Source organism: Amblyraja radiata, chromosome 1 (genome assembly GCF_010909765.2).
Source record: "Amblyraja radiata isolate CabotCenter1 chromosome 1, sAmbRad1.1.pri, whole genome shotgun sequence".
Classification (NCBI taxonomy): domain Eukaryota; kingdom Metazoa; phylum Chordata; class Chondrichthyes; order Rajiformes; family Rajidae; genus Amblyraja; species Amblyraja radiata.
Genome location: NC_045956.1, coordinates 19,486,122 through 19,505,296, shown reverse-complemented (window position 1 = coordinate 19,505,296; position 19,175 = coordinate 19,486,122). Strand labels below are relative to the sequence as shown.

At 44.0% G+C, this 19,175-nt stretch overlaps 1 protein-coding gene across 1 annotated transcript in view; it reads right to left on the bottom strand.

The window, feature by feature from the left end:
* The window catches only part of gask1b (golgi associated kinase 1B), a 65,689-nt gene extending 50,180 nt beyond the window's left edge, over nucleotides 1–15,509 (bottom strand). Inside the window, exon 1 of the mRNA XM_033018486.1 lies at nucleotides 14,339–15,509. Within this exon, the coding sequence (XP_032874377.1) occupies nucleotides 14,339–15,239 (901 nt within the window). The 5' untranslated portion in view covers nucleotides 15,240–15,509. The remainder of the gene's footprint in view (nucleotides 1–14,338) is intronic.
* Between the last annotated feature and the right edge of the window lie 3,666 nt (nucleotides 15,510–19,175).

Here is a 19,175-nt window from a genome sequence, read left to right as displayed (position 1 = left end):
CCATGTAGAAATTACAGCTGTGTTTATATATAGTCCCCCCATTTCAGGACACCATAATGTTTGGGCCACATGGCTTCTCAGGCGTTTGTAATTGTTCGGGTGCGTTTAATTGCCTCCTTAATGCAGGTATAAGCGAGCTCTCAGCACCTAGTCTTTCCTTCAGTCTTTCCATCACCTTTGGAAACTATTATTGCTGTTTATCAACATGACGACCAAAGTTGTGCCAATGAAAGTTAAAGAAGCCATTATGAGACTGAGAAACAAGAATAAAACTGTTCGAGACATCAGCCAAACCTTAGGCTTACCAAAATCAACTTAGTGGAGCTTTATTAAGCACTGGTGAGCTTACTAATCGCAAAGGGACTGGCAAGCCAAGGAAGACCTCCACAGCTGATGACAGAAGAATTCTCTCATTAATAAAGAAAAATCCCCAAACACCTGTCCGACAGATCAGAAACACTCTTCAGGAGTCAGTTGTGGATTTGTCAATGACCACTGTCCGCAAAAGAGTTTATGACAAAAAATCCAGAGGCTACACTGCAAGATGCAAAGCACTGGTTAGCCGCCAAAATAGGATGGCCAGATTACAGTTTGCCAAGAAGTGTTCCACTGTTCCACTTGGCGATTTTTTCGGCGACTGCCAGCATCATTGAATGACATATCAGGTCACCAAAAAATACGCGGCGTGATGCGGCGTGATAACGTATGACGCGGCGTGATGACGTATGATGCAGCGGTGACACGGCGTGATGACGTATGACGCGCTGTGTTTTTTTCAAGTGTCGCGACATTTTTTTTGTTGCTGCTGGATTTTGAACATTTCAAAATCTTTTGGCAACACTGATATGACGCCAGCAAAATCGCCAAGTGGGACAGCCCCTTTAAAAGAACAACCACAGTTCTGGAAAAAAGGTCTTGGGGACAGATGAGACGAAGATTAACTTACATCAGAGTGATGGCAAGACCAAAATATGGAGGAGAGAAGAAACTGCCCAAGATCCTTAGCATACCACCTCATCTGTGAAACACAGTGGTGGGGGTGTTATGGCCTGGGCATGTATGGCTGCTGAAGGTACTGGCTCACTTATCTTCATTGATGATACAACTGCTGATGATAGTAGAAAAATGAATTCTGAAGTGTATAGACACATCCTGTCTAATCAAGTTCAAACAAATGCCTCAAAACTCATTGGCTGGCAGTTCATTCTACAGCAAGACAATGATCCCAAACATACTGCTAAAGCAACAAAGGAGTTTTTCAAAGCTAAAAAATGGTAAATTCTTGAGTGGCCAAGTCAATCACCCATTCTGAACCCAATTGAGTATGCCTTTTATATGCTGAAGAGAAAACTGAAGGGGACAATCACAAACACAATCACAATAATACTTTATTAGCCAAGTATGTTTTGCAACATACGAGGAATTTCATTTGTCAAGTGAGCCATACAAATAAAAAGCAACGGAACACACAAAATACTTTCAAATACATAGCCCCCAAAACAAGCATAAGCTGAAGATGGCTGCAATACAGGCCTGGCAGAGCATCACCAGAGAAGACACCCAGCAACTGGTGATGTTCATGAATCGCAGACTTCAAGCAGTCATTGCATACAAAGGATATGCAAAAAAATACTAAACATGACTACTTTCATTTACATGACATTGCTGTGTCCCAAACATTACGGTGCCCTGAAATGGGGGGACTAAATCTAAACACTGCTGTAATTTTTACATGGTGAAATCAAAATGTATAAAAATGGACTTTATTAAAATCTGACAATGTGCACTTTAACCACATGTGATTTTTTTTCTATTACAAATCTCAAATTGTGGAGTACAGAGGCAAATAAATAAACAATGGGTCTTTATCCAAAACATTATGGAGGGCACTGTACCTTCTCATCTTCTTTCCCTTTCCTCTTCTTCCTCCTGCACCAGAGTTGCTGGCAATGCTGTGCAGCATACAAGAGGCTACAAAGAATCTTGAATCTACACATCAACACCAATACCATGTTGCCACTCAAATGAAACAATGCACTGAAATATTACAGATCTGCCCTGTTTCAGCTTGGAAGATCCCAGAATTGTAAAACTTGACATTTAATAGCCACTGGCAACACACGTCTGCCCCCTGCTCAATGCTTCCAGTCATGGCTGCAGCATGTGGCACTTAGTTTAGTTTAGAGATACAGCACTGAAACAGGCCCTTCGACCCACCGAGTCCACGCTGACCAGCGATCCCCCTACACTAGCACTATCCGTCACACCAGGGAACAATTTATAATTTTTACCGAAGCCAATTAACCTACAAACTGGTACCTCTTTGAAGTGTGAGAAGAAACGGGAGCACCCGAGGAAAACCCACACAACCATGGGGAGAATGTACAGACAGCACCCGTGGTCAGGATTGAATCCGGGTCTCTGGTGCTGTTAGGCAGCAACTCTACTGCTACGCCAACAGCTGCCAACAACTGTTAAGGGATTTTGAGCTAAAGTGGAATTGTCCCAGCAATTGCTCTTTATTGGAGCACCCAGGAGAACCGCTGGATAAGACCTCCATTTAAGGCCCATCCTCCTCCAGCAGATGGCCTTGTTTTGCTTTTCTTCTTCCTCCTCTGCATTCCTGCACCTTCTTCTCCTTGTCATTCATGAAGGGAATGATGTCCAAAGAAGCCAAAGTTGTTTGAAGGCTTGAACTGAAAACTCACATTCTGTTACATCAGTTGTCTTCGAAAATAGCAACATGTGCCAGAAATACCAGCTGCTTAATTTAAACAATGCTAACTACCAACTTGCAAGTAACTGACTTTATCTATAGGTGTGGGTAGGGAGGTTTCTGCTAAAAACTGGATTCTCTGCCGGTTACATTTATAGTGCTAGCTGCATGGCTGAAGACTAATTTGGCAGCACTGGTTTCAGGACAGTATTGCACTATGATTTAGCATCCAAGCTGCCAATTCTGCATGACAGGAATGTGCAAGCACCACCATCAATGACCACCGTAGAATTTTATGACCAACAGACCTTTAACTCTGGAGACACAAGAGTCTTTAGATACCGAAGTCTGGAGCGGAAAAAAAATGCTTGAGGGACTCAGCAGGTCAGGCAGCAATTACTCAAGGAAATGGACAGCCAACCATCTTAAATTCTCTCCAGTTCTCATGAAAAGGCCATTGATTCACTTATCGAACCACAGACCTAGAGTATTTTACAGCTTTTCATGTTTTTAAATGCTTTACGATGGAATATACATAAAACATCTATATTACTAAAAGTCTGTTCTTGACCGGTTTTGGCAATCTGTGCTGCGATTTCCGAGAGAACGCCGCCACCTACGGCCGTTATTTTTGGCCACCTCGCTCAGAGCCCCCCTCCGCCGCATGTGTGCCGAGGATTTTTCCAGTCAATGAAAAATGACAGAGATATTAATGATTTTACAAAATTCCCCATTCTCTCTGCTGCTCCCGCTGGCGGCAGGGGGGATGGACTATAAAACCAGGAAGTGGTGTGCCTCAATTAGTCTGCAAGCTGGAGGAAGGCAGAGGGTCACGTTTCTCTGAACTGTGAATAACACTGAACACATGTGCACACAACTGTGAGTAAGTACCCTTAATGTGGTTTGAAAATGAAAATATGGTTAAAGTAAAAAAGCACTGCCTGCAAATGGTTGTTTGGGAGGTTTGGGTTGAAATAAAAATGCACTCTCTCTCCCCCCCTCTCCTCTCCCCCCTCTCCTCCCCCCCTCTCCTCTCCCCCCTCTCCTCTCCCCCCCTCTCCTCTCCCCCCCCTCCTCTCCCCCCTCTCTTCTCCTCCCTCTCCTCTCCCCCTCCCTCTCCTCTCCCCCCTCCTCTCCCCCTCTCCTCTCCCCCCTCTCCTCTCCCCTCTCTCCTCTCCTCTCCACTCCCCCCCCTCTCTCTCTCCCCACCTCCCCTCCATCCCCTCCCCCACCGTCCCTCCCCTAAACCCCCCTCCCCTCCACACACCTCTACCCCCTTCCCTCCACCACCCCTCCCCCTCCCTGCTCCCCACCTCTTCCCCTCCCCTCACCTCACCCCCCTCTCAGCACACCCCCCTCACTCCCCCCTCTCCTCTCCCCCCCTCTCCTCTCCCCCCCCCTCTCCTCTCCCCCCTCTCTCTTTCTCCCCTCTTTTTCTCCCACTCCACTCCTCCATCCCCTCCCCCACCGTCCCTCCCCTCACCTCTCCCCCTCCCCTCACCTCTCCCCCCCTCTCTCCCCCTCACTCTCACCCTCTCTCTCTCCTCCCCTCCACCCCCACCTTTCCCCTCTCACCAACCCTCCCTCTTCTCCTCCTCGCCACCCCCTCTCCCTCTTGCCCCTCTCTCTGTGTCTCTGCCCCTTCTCTCTCTGCCCTCACTCTCTACCCCCCCCCTCCTCTCTCTAGATGTGACTGCAAGTTGGGGGCTATGCGTCAGTAGATAGGGTGGTTATGGGGTAAAAGGAGCAAATTAATAATATTAATATAATATCAAGGGGGATAATTAGCGTGAGTGCAGGGGGCGGGAGGGGGGATAGTTAGTGTGTGTGACGCTGCATACCGCCTCCCCCCCCCCACAACCGCACGTTGGGGGAACAGACCCAACGGGTCTGCACTTGGTCTAGTACTACATAAATTTAAAGATAGACACAAAATGTTGGAGTAACTCAGTGGATCAGGTAGCATCTCTGGAGAAATGAAATGGGTGCCGTTTCGGTTCGAGACACTTCTTCAGGTCTATATAAATTCAAATTGATGTTGTTTCTTTGTGCTAACGTCAAGGCATAGATTTCTGCTTTGTGTTACAGTGGCCCGAGCTATACTCCATTCTCCAAGTGTAGCCCAGTCAGGGCACTGTTCAATGTCAACATGATCTCTGGTTTATTGCCATCTCACACTATTTAGGCATTGTGGGCAATGAATCAACTTCCACTTTGCCAAGTTGTAATATACTTTGGACCATTAACACTTCAAAGTTTACTTTAGATTTAGCGTGATGTCCATTGACCCTGATGTTGCGACCAGCAACGACAGTATGCACACACCCTCTGACCTCAAGGAAAACCGCCATAAAGATAGGGTGGGTTCTTCCTGCACAGTTCTGCCTCCATGCATTTCCTTTCACTCTCACAGGCATGCACCAGCTCCAGAGCTAAAGCAAGCATGAGTGAAGTAAATATTTCCATGGTGGGACAGCAGTCTAGCATCAGCAGACAGTTATTCCTAGAACACTTCACTGTCACTCGAAATTAGCTCTTTAAACGTCACTTTTAGCCTCACACCAAGCACATGTGATATACAGATAGTTAGAGGCATAATCTTCCAATTTGTATTCAGGCGGATTGGCTGGATAAGATCAACTCAAACAAGTCGACTTCAATAACTTTAAACCGTGTCAGCAATATATTTAGTAACTTGTTTGGAACTGCCACGCCTATTGTTTATAGTGCAATGTGTTGACCACTCCGTATATTTATATTTTATCCCTAATAATCCCACTTTTTAGATCCCAAATTTTCTTCTGCAGTTTTTGGTTTATTTTTGTAAAATTAGGTTGTTTATGAACTCTTCAGATTTTTTTCACATTTCAGTTTAGGGATATTTTTTAACCATCCTACTTCCCCAATTTTACCTTGACATTCGACTTTCCTTAGTTAGTAGCAATGTATTTTTTAAATGTTCTGCATGTGTTATTTATCACTCTCATCCAGATTAATTTGCTCTAAGCTCCTGCACTCAGCAGGGGGTTGTAATCCTAGGTGTCTGGTGGTATCTACATCATTGCTGAGAATAACTGGTCAACAGGGAACAAATGAAAATTGGCATCACCACCCCCTCAATATTATTCTGGTGCTTGATAAATAACCATCAACAAGCTCCGGATTATCAAGTGATTGAAGTTGCACTTGGCAAAACTGATTCATATCAATTAGTTTCAAACATTCTCAGGAAGTCTTAAAGCAATTTCTAAAATTAAACTGCTATTTTAAATGCTGAGAATTCAGATGATTTCACTTGGATTCTTAATTTAATTTAAAAAAATACCATGGCTGGATGAGGGTAAATCTGCATTCCTTGAGCTCTTTCGCAATTGATGCCCAGTGCTGGAAATAGGAAATAAAAACAGAAAATACTGAAAACACTCAGCTGGTCAGGCAGCATCTGCGGGAAGAGAAAAATATCTGCATGGAAGAGAAATATATTTAATGTATTAGATTCAACAATGGGGACAATGCCATAACTGTAAAGTATTTGACCAGAAATGTGAACTCTTTTTTTTCTTTCCACAGATGTTGCCTGACCTGCTGAGTGCTTCCATGATTTTCTGTTTTTCTCTCAGAAATAACGGTATGTTTACATTTATTGTAAATGCATAACTATTCCAATTGTCAAAGCCGCCGTACAAAAATGAAATTTGGAGCTGTAATAGTATATAGAAAGTATAAAGCATGGAAACAGGCACATTGGCCCAACTCATCCATGTTGGCTAAGATGCCTACACTTCCATTTCCGGAAGTGGCGGTGCTGCCCTGCAGCTGCGGCTCGCCTGCAGTCCGTTTGTCTTTTCTTTTTTTTTGTTTCCTTTTTGTCCTGTTTTAGTTAATTTTAGTTTATTTAGGTTGTGTATGTGTGGGGGGGGGGGGGAGGGAGAAACATGTTTTTGGTCTCTTTCTTCGGGGGGATGAGACCTTTTCTTGTTGTATCCCCCGTGTCCGTCTCCGTCTGTGCTGAGGCCTAATGGCGGGGCTGGCGGCCTCCAACTGGGACCGACCTCGAGGCTCTGGAGGAAGAGCCAGGACTTTCCAATACAAGGCTGGCCGACTTCGGGGCTGTGGTGGCGTTGTGGCGGCGGCGACCCGACTTCCGACCCGACTTCGGAGCCTCGAGGCTCGGCCGCGGGCTCAGTGGATGACATCGTTGGGAGCTCGGAGGTCCCAGGTTGGTGACCTGTTCTCCGGAGCTCCCGCAATGACAGCTTCGTCCGCTGGACTAGAGGGTGACAGCTTCGGCAGCTTCGACCGCCCCGGGCCGCGGAGTTTGAACCGGTCCGTTCGCGGAGCTCGGATTCAGCTGCTGGACTTACTTACCATCACCCAGCGGGGTCCCAACATCGGAAACCTGGATCGCCTCAACGCAGAGGGAGAACAAGGGGGGAAGTGTCAAGGACTTAAGGCTTTTGTCTTCCATCACAGTGAGGAGGACCTGGTAGACTCACTGTGGTGGATGTTAAATCTGTGTTTATTGTGTGTTTTGTTATTTTATTCTATGTTATGACTGCAAGGCCCGAAATTTCGTTCAGACTGAAAAGTCTAAATGACAATAAAGGATACTTTACTTTTTACTTTACTACTGTAATTGTGCCTTCCATTCCCACATCCTCTGACAGCTCATTCCATACACTCAACACACTCTATGTGAATACTTACCCCTCGATTTCATTCCAATCTTTCCCCTTTCACCATAACATTATGCCCCCTACCCTGGGAAAAATATTGTGAATACCTACCTTATCTTTGTCCCACATCATTTTATAAATGCTCTGTAAGGTCTCAGCCTTCTTTGCTCCAGAGAATAGAATCACAACCTATCCAGTCTCTCCTTACAACTCAAGCTCTCCTGTCCAAGCAACATAACTGCAAATCACTTCTGCATCCTCTCTAACTTAATCACATCCTTCCTGTAATGTGGCATCCAGACTGCACACAAGACTATACGTGCAACTGTAACATCATATTCCAATTCCTATGCCCAATGCCTTGGCCGATAAACTCAAACATTTCATACATATTAATTCACTGTTTATTTTTGTTATCATTTTCAAGGAACTATGTGCTGGTAACCCAAGGTCTTGCTGTTCAGTAACACTCTCACGCATGCCATTCACTGTATGACTTGGCTCAACTGCTCTAACTGTATTATCATAGAAACATAGAAAATAGGTGCAGGAGTAGGCCATTTGGCCCTTCGAGCCAGCACTGCCATTCAATAGAATCATCCAAAATCAGTACCCTGCTCCGGCTTTCTCCCCATATCCCTTGAAGCCGTTAGCCCGAAGAGCTCAATCTAATTCTCTCTTAAATATATCCAGTGAATTGGCCTCCACTGCCTTCTGTGGCAAAGAATTCCACAGATTCGCAACTCTCTGGATGAAAAGGTTTTTCTCACCTCAGTCCTAAATGGCCTACCCCTTATTCTTAAACTGTGACCACTGGCTCTGGACTGCCCCAACATCGGGAACATTTTTCCTGCATCTGGCCTGTCCAATCCCTTAAGAATTTTACATGTTTCTATAAGATCCCCCTCATCCTTCTAAATTCCAGTGAATATAAGCCCATTCGATCCATTCTTTCATCATATGTCAGTCCCACCATCCCGGGTATTAATCTGGTGAACCTATGCTGCACTCCCTCAATAGCAATAACCTCACATTTAACCACATTATACTGCATCTGCCATGCATCTGCCCACTCACCCAACCTATCCAAGTCATACTGCAGCCTCATTGCATCCTCCTCGCAGCTCACACTTCCACCCAACTTTGTGTCATCCGCAAACTTGGAGATGTTACATTTAATTCCTTAGTCTAAATCGATAAATAGCTGGGGTCCCAGCACTGAGCCTTGCGGCACCCCACTAGTCACTGTCTGCCACCTATGGAGCAAAGGAAATAGGCAATGTTTCGGGCCAAAACCCTTCTTCAGAAACCCTTCTACTTACTCTTTGCTTCCTGTCTGCCTACCAGCTTTCTATCCATGTCAATACCCTACCCCCAATGCCATGTGCTCTAATTTTGCACACTAATACCATGTGTTCTAATTTTGCACACAAACACACTTGCTCACTTTCCCAGTTAATCTAGATCCTGTTGTAACCTTAGACAAGGTTAATGTACCACCAATGTTGGTGCCACAAACTTGCTAAACATTCTGAAAATGGATCACTGATTCACCGGGAAAGTCTGTTTATGTCCCTGGATGGTGGGAAGGGAAAAGATGAAAGGGACAGGTGTACCATTTCCTGTTTAAGAAGGAACTGCAGATGCTGGAAAATCGAAGGTACACAAAAAAGCTGGAGAAACTCAGCGGGTGCAGCAGCATCTATGGAGCGAAGGAAGTACCATTTCCTGTGTTTGGCATGAGCAACTGTCAGACAACAGAGAATGGTAGACAGGGATGGAAGAGAGAACCAGGGAACCACAGGGGGGATCTCCACAAAATGCTGGGGGACATTACTCAAGGATTTGAGGGAGGGGACATTATGTTTAATGATGGAATCTTTATGGACCGAGCAGAAAATGCGAAGGATGATTTGTTGAATGCCGCGGCTGTTAAGGTTGAAGGTAAGGGAAATTTTGTTCTTCCTCTGACCAGAAGAAGGGGTGAGAGCAGAGATTTGGGGAATTAATGAGATGTGGTCAAGGGCTCTGTCCATTTTTGTAGAGAGGAGGCCACAGTTAAGGAAGAAGGAAGACAGTTCAGATGCATGTATGTAATTTGTTTAGATAAAAAGGGATTATTTTAGATGGGTATCTTAGATGGCATGATGAAGCTTGGTTGGATCAGAGGGCATGTTTCTGTGCTGTATAACTTTGAATCTGTGCCAACTATATTCTCTTCAAAATCATAAGTACATATGACGGACAATAAAGGATCCAGCACCAATCTCTATGATACACCACTGGTTACAGGTCTCCAATCTGAAAAGCAACTCTTCACTATTACTCTCTACTTCCTGCCATGAAGCCAATTGGTTGTTTTAGTTTAGAGATATAGCATGGAAGCAGGCCCTTTGTCCCACCGAATCCACGCCATCCATCAATCACCAAGTCACATTGATTCTCTGGTATCCCACTTTCACTTCTACTCCCTGCACACCAGGGACAATTTCACAGAGGTCAATTGATCCTACAAACTCACACATCTTTGAGCTGTGGGAGTAAATGTGAGCACCCAGAGGAAACCCATGCGATCACAGGAAGAACAAGCATCTCCACAAGAAAAGTAAGTTCACCAGGTAAGAGAAATCCTGAGAAAGTTTAAAAAGTATTCCAACAAAGGGAACACTGCCATAAAAGTAAAGGCTTGAAATGTACAGGTAGTTCTGTTATAACGTGGTAGTTGATTCATAAGAAACCTTGCGTTGTGGAAACTCGCAATATAAAAACAATTGTGTCAATGTCTGCGCATCCCTCTGCAATTGGATCCTCAACATCCTCATCCACAGACCACAGTCTGTCCGTATTGGTGGAAATATGGCAGCCTCGATAACAATCAACACAGGAGCACCTCAAGGCTGCGTGCTCAGCCCCCTGCTGTACTCACTCTATACTCATGACAGTGTAGCCGGACACAGTGCAAACCCCATCATCAAGTTCGCCGATGACACCACTGTTGTTGGACGAATCACAGATGGTGATGTCAGAGTATAGAAGTGAGATCAACCGATTGACCAAATGGTGCCAGCACAATAACTTGGTCTCAACACCAGCAAAACCAAGGAACTCATTGTGGACTTTTGAATGGGTAGGATAGGGACCCACAATTCTATTTATATAGTGGAAAGGGTCAAAAACTTCAAATTCCTGGGCATGCATATTTCCAAAGATTTTTCCTGGTCCCAGCACACTGATGCAATTATAAAGAAAGCATATCAGCGCCTCTACTTCCTGAGAAGATTACAGAGAGTCTGTATGTCAAGGAGGACTCAAGTTCAAGTTCAAGTGAGTTTATTGTCATGTGTCCCTGTATAGGACAATGAAATTCTTGCTTTGCTTAAGCACACAGAAAAATAGTAAGGCATTTACTACAGTACAGATAAATGTGTCCATATACCATGATATAAATATATACACACATGAATAAATAAACTGCAAATAAAGTGCAAATAACAAAAAGTGGTTGTTAATAATCAGAGTTTTGTCCGAGCCAGGTTTAATAGCCTGATGGCTGAGGGGAAGTAGCTATTCCTGAACCTGGTTGTTGCAGTCTTCAGGCTCCTGTACCTTCTACCTGAAGGTAGCAGGGAGATGAGTGTGTGGCCAGGGTGGTGTGGGTCTTTGATGATACTGTCAGCCTTTTTGAGGCAGCGACTGCGATAAATCCCCTCGATGGAAGGAATGTCAGAGCCGATGATGGACTGGGCAGTGTTTACTACTTTTTGTAGTCTTTTCCTCTCCGGGGCGCTCAAATTGCCGAACCAAGCCACGATGCAACCGGTCAGCATGCTCTCGACTGTGCACCTGTAGAAGTTAGAGAGAGTCTTCCTTGACAATCCGACTCTCCGTAATCTTCTCAGGAAGTAGAGGCGCTGATGTAGACTCCCTCAAACTTCTACATGTGCACAGAAGAGAGTATACTGACTGGCTGCATTGTGGCCTGGTTCGGCAACTTGAACGTCCAGGAGCGGAAAAGAATGCAGAAAGTTGTGACCACTACCCAGTCCATCACCGGCTCTGACCTCCCCAACATTGAAAGGATCTATCGCAATCGCTGCCTCAAAAAGGCTGTCAACATCATCAAGGACCCACACCATCCTGGCCACACACTCATCTCTCCGTTGCCATCGGGAAGAAGGTACAGGAGCCTGAAATCTGTAACATCCAGGTTCAGGAACAGCTACTTCCCCACAGTCATCAGGCTATTAAACACAACATCAAATAAACTCTGAACAATAACAGTCTATTATTACTATTGCACTTTATCTGTTTATTTATTGTGTATATATATATATATAGATATATATATATATATATGGTCTATGGTATATAGACACACTGAAATTTATCTCCCGTTCTGTATTATGTTTACATATTCTGTGGTGCTGCAGCAAGCAAGAATTTCATTGTCCTATCTGGGACACATTACACTAAAACTCTCTTGACTCTTCTTGAAGGGGACCAGAGCATTTCAGACTTGCTATAACAGAATTCTTTCACATAGGATTTTTAGAAATAAAATTATTTTTACTAGCTGGAAGTTTATTTTTGTTACTAAGAGCTAAACATACCAAAAACTGTATGTTACATTGTTTAATATCGTATCAAATGGCAATAGAAGTGATTGCTTGTCTTTAGTCAGAGGGTGGTGAATCTGTGGAATTCTTTGCCACAGAAGGCTGTGGAGGCAAAGTCAGTGGATATATTTAAGGCAGAGATAGATAGATTCTTGATTGGTACGGGTGTCAGAGGTTATGGGGAGAAAGCAGGAGAATGGGGTTAGGAGGGAGAAATAGGTCAGCCATGATTGAATGGCAGAGTAGTCTTGATGGGCCAAATGGCCTAATTCTACTCCTATCACTTATGATCCCATGAATTGCAATGATCATCTGCGGTGAAATTAGCAGTTTACGAATTTCTTTCATTCCTTCCTGAATTCTTATGAAAACAGTATTTTTCACCTAAATATTTTTTTTAACCAAGACGTTTTGTTTTAATTCTGCTTGTCATTTGTCAGTATCTTGTAAGTGATTATCTAGTTCCCGATCGAAACCGTGCTATAGCCAATCAGCTCCGCTTAGTACAAATAGTAATAGATGCTGCAGATATTCTACCAATCGGTGGTAGCCAGTGCCATCTTCTTGGCTGTTGTGTGCCGGGGCAGCAGGGCAAAGGCTGCGGACGTCAACAGGAATAAGAAGCTCATCAGGAAGGCTGGCTCTGTCCTGGGGGCAGAGTTGGATTCATGGGAGGTGGTCTTGGAGGGGAGGATGCTCCTCAAACTGCAGAGCATCCTGGACAATACAGCTCACCCCCTCCATGACACACTGGTCAACCTTCAGCAACAGACTGGTTCACCAACAGAAGAAGAGATCCTTCTTCCCTGTGTGGCTATCAAACTGTACAGGACTTTTTGGTGCCTTCCCTCACAGTGGAAAGTGTTGATTCTGCTGTTGGGTGGACGTTCATGTTGAATCCTATAGTGTATTGTGTCTTTTTTTCCTTCTTTTTTATTTTATAGGGGGGTTGCACGAAAGGTCACTGGGTCATAGGGCTCGACGCACGGGCCGCTAAATCCAACTGGAAGACATCCGTCACTTCCGATATATGTTATTAATGCTAGAAACGCGTACCTTCCTACCTGTTAAAAACCGCCAAAATGTTGAATTTTTGCGCTGAAAAAAATTGTGGGAGTCGGGGTAAGTGTGAGAGACATGTCCCCAACTTTAGAATTCCAAACGTGAAGCGAAATGAAGGTAAAGAGAAGCAGAACTGAAGGGACTACAGCAGCTAAAGTGCTTGGTAAACATTGAAAATATTGGGAATTATCGCGTTTGCTCACTGCATTTCATCAAGTAAGGCATTATTTGTGCTTTTTCTTGATTCCTTTGGTATCTAAAAATTCTCAGAAGTGATCAATCTGGCTGTAAATTTTTCTTCAGATGCGTTTTCATTTTGTATGTAAAAACCCACGAGAACCATTTAAAAAAATTACAGACAGATTTATCACTTCTGAAACGTTTTAGATGCCAAAGGAATCAAGAAAAAACACAAATAATGCCTTACTGTTGATGAAATGCAGTGAGCAAACGGCCAATGTTCGCCAAGCACTCTGGCTGTTGTTGTCCCTTCAGCTCTCGTTTTTATCTACCGTCATTTCTCCTCACTTTTCGAATTCTGAAGTAGGCTAAATGTCTCACACGCTTATCCCGATTTCCATAATTGTATGATAATCTATTTTTTCTCTGTGAAGCACTTTGGCTTCAACATGATTTGATTTAAAAGTGCTATATAAAAAAAAAATTACTTACTTACTTACAACTCCTCCCCCTTCTGGCGTGGGGAATAATGACCCCCCCCCCCCCCCCCCCCCCAAATCTTTGCACTTCCCCAATCCTTTCCATTCGTCACTTTAATTTCATGTTCCCTGTGTTTTATGACTGTTGGCAGATCAATTTCGCTTCCGAGATAAATACAGTTCTATCGTATCGTTCCTAATTAAACTCAAATGCTGGAGTAACTGAACGGGACAGGCAGTGTCTCTGGTGAGAAGGAATGGGTGTGTTTCGGGTCGAGACCCTTCTTCAAATGAGACCCTTCTCTCCAGAGATGCTGCCTGTCCCGCTGAGTTACTCCAGCATGGTGTGCCTATCTTCGGTTTAAACCAGCATCTGCAGTTCCTTTTCTACACATAGTATTCATCAGACGCGTCATGTCCAATTGTGGAAACATGTTTTACAGCAGAACTGCCTGCAATTGCTCTGAGCAAGCGCGCTGTCTCCTGCAGCCTCCGAGCAGCCTATTGGAAAGTTCAACCGGGACATTCACTCTGGGTTCCCGCTCCACAGCTGACCGACAAGGGTTGGGTTGGCTAGACTGGAGCGAGGTTACCTGGTGCGCGACTCACCTCTAACAAAATGAACCCTTCTGACCACAGCGGGCAGACTTCTGTTCAAGCCCAAGATGCGGTCTAGATGGAAAGCAAACACTTCGCTGACATCCACCGGCCTCTTGAGGACCCCGCACGGCTGCCGGCAGCCCGGTGCTTTCGACAGGTCCCGGGGGCTGGGGTTCAATGATTGCTGTTCCCCGGCAACTCCTTCAAGTAAATATAGGGATCGGCGTCCGTTTTGGGGGACCTTGTGGATCTGAGCGATGCTTGAATCGGCCAGGAAACGCATGGCGTTGATATCTTGGCGGCTGAGCCAGGGAGGAGCGCTGTCGCTGTAAATCCGAATATTGCTCCCAGTGTTTTGATTCTCTGCTTGGATGGACCTCCTCTCACCTGCACGATGAAAACTCTCCACCCTCCGCTCCACCTTAGCTCTGGCGAGTGTTGCGTGTAAACGTGTTGCGTTCTCGGCCCCCCACAATCGGTGGTCTATTAACTGGCTTCCTTGGCTCTTGAATGGACCCGGGTCACTGTCCCGCATAGTTTGCGCGCGTTTAGCCGTCCATTTCTTCCTGCGTTTGGGTCTCACTGTCCCCCTGATGTTGGCCGGTTTGATCCTTTTTGATCTCATCGTTATGTACACCACGTTTGGGTTGAAGGTGACCCTCTCTTGCTCGCTTTCCCCGGCTGGAAAGCTGTTCGGGAGCCGATTAACGGACGCGACCTCCCTTCTGTCCACATAGTCAAAGAGCCGGACCTGGATTAAAACAGTGCCCTGCATCACCACCAAGGCATAAATCAAACACGCTGCGGCGATCGCCAGATTCCTCTTGCTCTTGGGGCGCCTCCTGCTTGCCATCCAGACACAAGGGACAACCAACAAGAAACAAAGTTTGCCGGGTTTTAAATAAGCCATCCTTTCGGCGTCCCAACATGATGGACGAGGCTAGCGGTGACAGGCGAGGTTTCCAAAGATTAGGTGGCCAGCATGCTCCTTAACCGCTCTCCAGTCTGCCAGCCCCCATCAATCTGACTGGCAAATATGGAACTGTGAACACCCGCTGGCTCACGCCTCTCTGTAAATGGTATTAGCGATTAGCAAGCAATGAATGGAGCAAACTGCTCTCACCCACGCACAACAGAAGACAGAGAGAGAGAGAGAGCTGAACTTGGTGAGATTCTGCACAGCACTCGTTGGAGAGGGGCGTTTTATTCACGTTGGGACGCCACTGGATTGGATGAAACAGTCACTTTTTCGTTCGAAACAACCTGCACTGTCAATAATTTCAGCTGTTCCAAGGTAACAAGCCCCATCGCACGCTGAGTGTCTCTCTTCAATAAAACATACCGCACCAGAACTGTGCGTTAGCTTTGCGCAAATGGTGCAGGTTTGGCACAGTGGGTTTTTTTTCATATTGAAAAGATTTTGTGATTACATGCAGCCTGAATGATCTCACCAATTATTCGCATGTCTAGAAGAAGCTGGTCTACAATCGTGTAATTTTCCCAGACGGTGCAAACTAGAGTTCCTTGTCACTGCTAAAACTTCGTACGATGGATATGCGAAGGCGTCCATCGCTAATTGGTTATGCATTTCTATTCAAGGGGCCAAATGGTTACTTTTGCAAGATCGGTTAATACGACGGGAAATTAAGCTGCAGATAGGACGCGTTTGACGTTTTCGGGCGGGTACTGTGGAACATGATAATCCACGAGACTGTATTTTGTGAGAGGACATTGGAACGGTACATTCATTCCTCCAGGGTCTGATTTAATAAAAAATAGTACAGTAACGGAATTTCTCCCCATTCATTGCCAAGCGATTGCTAAACAAACATGTTCTTCCTGTGACCTAAGCTGAGAAATCAGCGGAAAATAACAGTAAGAATAGTTTCAAACTGACAACATCGTACTGACACCATTGCCCCTTTAAGGAATGCTATTGTTTTTTTTAAACTAGAACGAAAATTACACATAATCTGTTCGAAACTTAAATAGAGCTGAAATAGATGATTTGCACATGACTCATAATATTTCAATTTCTTCTTGCATGCATTTTATCGCACACCGACCTGCAATTATGTTGAGGGTTCTTAAAAACAAGTTTGAACTTGGTAACCGAACCATAGAAATTTAGTGCACATAAGAACTTGATCTTCGCTGTCTTGCAGATAAATAAAGTAACTGGGAAAGGTGAAAACGTCTGATTAAAAAAAAAAAACGAGTCTTAATTTAATTTGAACTGGGATCAGAGTAAGCCGTAATAACATCCCGAGACTGGGGTAAATGAGCTTGTGTTTTTTTTAATGCGCAGCCCCTGCATGAAACTGCGTTAACCCAGGTTAGATCATGTCTGAGAATATTTCCGGGTGAAATCACTGTGTATCTGGCCCAGGCACTTTCCCACACGATTCACCTCAGGGCATCCAACGTTTTTCCAGCGTCAGTCACGCACCGAGTGGCATCATAAATTGGATCAACCCATGTTTCCTCCCCTACCGACTTAATTTTGAGTTTGTGGTTGGAGTTTACAGCGTTCGTTGAACAGACACAAAGAAGGCTAAGAACACACCACAAGAATATTATAACTAGGCATTCTGTCATCAATGTCTTGCACACGGCATCTCATCGCTTTCAGTTTTCAAAGCTCTGAATATTTGAATCCTCATCACTGTTGCGACATCAACGAATACATTTTAAAATATAACTTCTTGCTGCAATCTGCACAATTGATGTTTCCACATTTAACTGTGATATGGGGCCACTGGTAGATTGTGCTCAATCAGCCGAATGATCTTAGGTTTTTCAAACATATGGGAAATCACTGGGCCTCTTCGTCCACATTCTCCCTTGTCTGCACGGAAGCATTTCATCCAATAGACCACCAAAGACAAAGTAACTTTACAATAGACAATAGACAATAGGTGCAGGAGTAGGCCATTCGGCCCTTCGAGCCAGCACCGCCATTCAATGTGATCATGGCTGATCATCCCCAGTCAGTACCCCGTTCCTGCCTTCTCCCCATATCCCCTGACTCCGCTATCTTTAAGTGCCCTATCTAGCTGTCTCTTGAAAGTATTCAGAGAACCTGCCTCCACCGCCCTCTGAGTCAGAGAATTCCACAGACTCACAACTCTCTGTGTGAAAAAGTGATATAATATCCCTCCAATTTACTCTATTTACAATAGACGACTTCGCACAGCTCACTTCAAGAAACAAACAGGCCATATTTTAGATCATATTTGATTGCATTTTTATTCAATTTCATGAATTTTGATGTTCTACGTAATTTCTGTTTTGTGGGCCAAAAATGGGAGAAATCCAATTTCTCTTTACGTCTCTCAAGAACACTACATATTACATTGCATTCTATAAATTAAATTTACAGCAAAAATGCCACAGGCACAGTCACCTTTCTATCAGAATTTGCCAAACTGGTTATCTATAATTTAATTAACTCCGGCACCTATTGTCTATTGTCTATTGTCTATTGTCTAATAGCTCACCCTGCCTCAAGTGCATAATGGGGTTTTCTGATATATTGCCTTCCGGTTAACAATTGTTCGTTCTATTTGCTGCACAACATGTTCGAGATTTAACAGAATAATATTGCACAGTCATTAATTTTGCCACTTGAGGATTTTTAAGTAAGCACATTCTATTTATTTAGTTTTAACATAAAAGTTCTTCACACATTATATATTTCACGTCTTTCTATCCTTTACTATCTAATTTCTTTTTCTTATTCTAATCTTTCTTTAATATAACAAAAAAAAAAGAAGCTGTACATAAAATGTATTATGAAAATATATATTAGGCACTTTGGTGCCATATGATTGTACTTACTTCTAATAAAATAAAAGAATTTAAAAAAACATAAAAGTTCAATCACTACTCGTCAGCATTAGGAATGCTTTACCCCCCCCCCCCCCCCCCCCCCCACACACACACACACACACACACAATCCACTGTATTAAATGTAGAACACGTCAATGTATTCGATACATTTAAGATTTTTTTATCTAAACAAGGTAAAGGAAAGCAAAGGAAATATATGTTGTAATCTCAAAGGTATATTGTTTACAGAATTAATCCATATCTCATATAAATCAATCTAATCAGGGTTTCCAAAAGACTGACATTTTCTTATTTGAACCACTGAAGTGTAGTGAGAATTGTAATTTAAATACTCTGAAGAAGGATCCATTGCGTCCACATATGCTGCCAGACCCGCTGAGTCCCCCTAAAACTTTGTGTTTTTGTCTTTGCACTATTATTTTTTCATAGACGTGTTTGTTGTTGTTTATTATGGTGTTTACAGAGTCCTTTGTGCACATATCTGTTGTGAGAATTTCATTGTTCTCGTTTCGGGACAATAAAAGACTCTTGACTCTCGTCAGCCTCCTAGCGTAAATTCCGCAACCCTGCAGGTGTTTCACCTCCAGTGTATTTTCAGTGTCCCACCTGGTTTTCACTAAAGATCTTATAGCATAAGATCTTTGGTTTTCACAGCTCTATTGTGAGCGCTGGAACTGAATTCTGCCCTCTCCCAGCGGCTACCTATAAAGTCGACCCCAACATGACGCTGTGCTGCGCAGGAGAGCGAAAATAATCATAAAACACAACTTTGCAAAGAGGTGAAAGAACTGACAACGACCTGCACTGCCCGAAACTGCAACATGTTCGCATTGCACACTGTCTGTAATCTAAAAGCACCGACCACGCCGCAAGATTTAGCTGTGAAAGAGTGAAGATTTACCAAATAGATTAAACGTTGGCACGCGGACTGATTTTGTAAATAAATATTAACGATTAAACATCGGTTCACGGGGATATTGTTTAAAAAAAATC